The sequence below is a fragment of the Sinocyclocheilus rhinocerous genome, unplaced genomic scaffold (assembly GCF_001515625.1).
Source record: "Sinocyclocheilus rhinocerous isolate Xijiao unplaced genomic scaffold, SAMN03320098_v1.1 C36714762, whole genome shotgun sequence".
Lineage (NCBI taxonomy): Eukaryota > Metazoa > Chordata > Actinopteri > Cypriniformes > Cyprinidae > Sinocyclocheilus > Sinocyclocheilus rhinocerous.
Window position 1 is genome coordinate 1 of NW_015785223.1, and position 1,586 is coordinate 1,586.

The window sequence follows — 1,586 nt, forward strand, 5'->3', positions numbered from 1 at the left end:
AGCTCACACCTCTACATGGACAGCAGATCGGCCTGCGATACCTGGACATGACAGACTGTGTATCACTGGAGGACAAAGGCTTGAGCACCATTGCCTTTCATTGTCCACGTCTCACACACCTCTACCTGCGGCGCTGCAGCCACCTAACAGACGAGGCCCTGCGACAGCTAGCACTGCACTGCACCGCTTTACGTGAGCTTAGCCTTAGCGACTGCCCTCTGATTGGAGACTTTGGCTTACGTGAGGTCGCTCGCCTGGAGGGCCGCCTACGCTATCTGAGTGTGGCACACTGTATGCGCATAACAGACGTTGGACTGCGTTATGTAGCACGCTACTGTCCGCGGCTACGCTACCTGAATGCACGAGGATGCGAGGGGTTGACGGACCAGGGTTTGAGCCACTTAGCTCGCAATTGCCCCCGATTGCGGTCTATAGATGTTGGCCGCTGCCCGCTGGTGTCAGACGCCGGGTTGGAGGTGTTAGCACGCTGTTGTGAAGGGCTACGAAGGCTGAGTCTGAGAGGCTGCGAGAGTTTGACAGGGAGAGGGCTCATGGCGCTAGCAGCGGGATGTCCCGAGTTGCAGTTACTAAACGTACAGGAGTGTGAGGTGCCACCTGAGGCACTTCGATTGGTCCGACAGCACTGCAGACGCTGTGTAATTGAACACACCATACCTGCTTTGTACTGAGGGGACAGGTTGGGGACGCCAGAGGTGTCGACCTCTGAAAAACAGATGTTTATACTTTTTTGCATTCCTATGACTGCCTGATGAGATGCAACAAGGTGGATGTGTCTCAAAACCTAGTGCAGGGGTGCTCAATCCAGCTCCTGGAAGGCCACTCATGCAGAGTTTAGCTCCAATACACCTGACCAAACATTTAGAGTAATCCTGACTGAAATTGGTTGGTTCAGTTGTGTTTAATTTGGGCTTGGAGCTAAACTCTGCAAGACAGTTGCCTTCCAGGAGCAGGACTAGACGTTCTTTACCTAGTTAATCAATTCACGGTCTACTTCAGTGTTTCCCAACCATGTTCCTGGAGGCACACCAACAGTATACATTTAGGATGTCTCCCTTATCTGTTTCATACATGTCAAGTCTAGGAGTCTCTACTAACAAGCTGATGAGTTGAATCAGATGTGTTTATTATGAAGAGTTTGAAAATGTGTACTGTGTCTCCTGCTCAGCTCAAGGGTGTCAAACCCTGCTCCTGCAGGATCACTGTTGTGCAGAGTTTAGCTCCAACACACCTGCCCAGAAGTTTCTAGTAATCCTAAAGACCTTGATTAGTTTGTTCGGATGTTTAATTCGGATTGGGGCTATACTCTGCAGGACCCTCCAGTTGGAGGATAGGTCACCCTGATCCAGTGAATCAATTCACTGTCTACTGCAGTGTTTCCCAACCATGTTTCTGGAGGCACACCAACAGTACACATTTTGGATGTCTCCTTTATCTGACCCATCCATTTCAGGTATAGGAGTCTCTATTAATGAGCTGATGAGTTGAATCGGGTGTGTTTGATTAGGAAGAGTTCAAAAATGTGTACTGTGTCTCCATTGAACTTGTTTGGGAAACAATGGTCTCCT

The 1,586-nt window shown here is 49.7% G+C and overlaps 1 protein-coding gene across 1 annotated transcript; it reads left to right on the forward strand.

Annotated features, from left to right (window-relative positions):
• Positions 1–11: 11 nt before the first annotated feature.
• LOC107736461 (F-box/LRR-repeat protein 7-like) lies at positions 12–1,580 on the forward strand (the record flags this gene model as incomplete). The annotated part of the gene is made up of 1 exon (XM_016547866.1): positions 12–1,580. A coding segment is annotated over one exon (678 nt), but the record flags the coding sequence as incomplete, so codon positions are not given.
• Between the last annotated feature and the right edge of the window lie 6 nt (positions 1,581–1,586).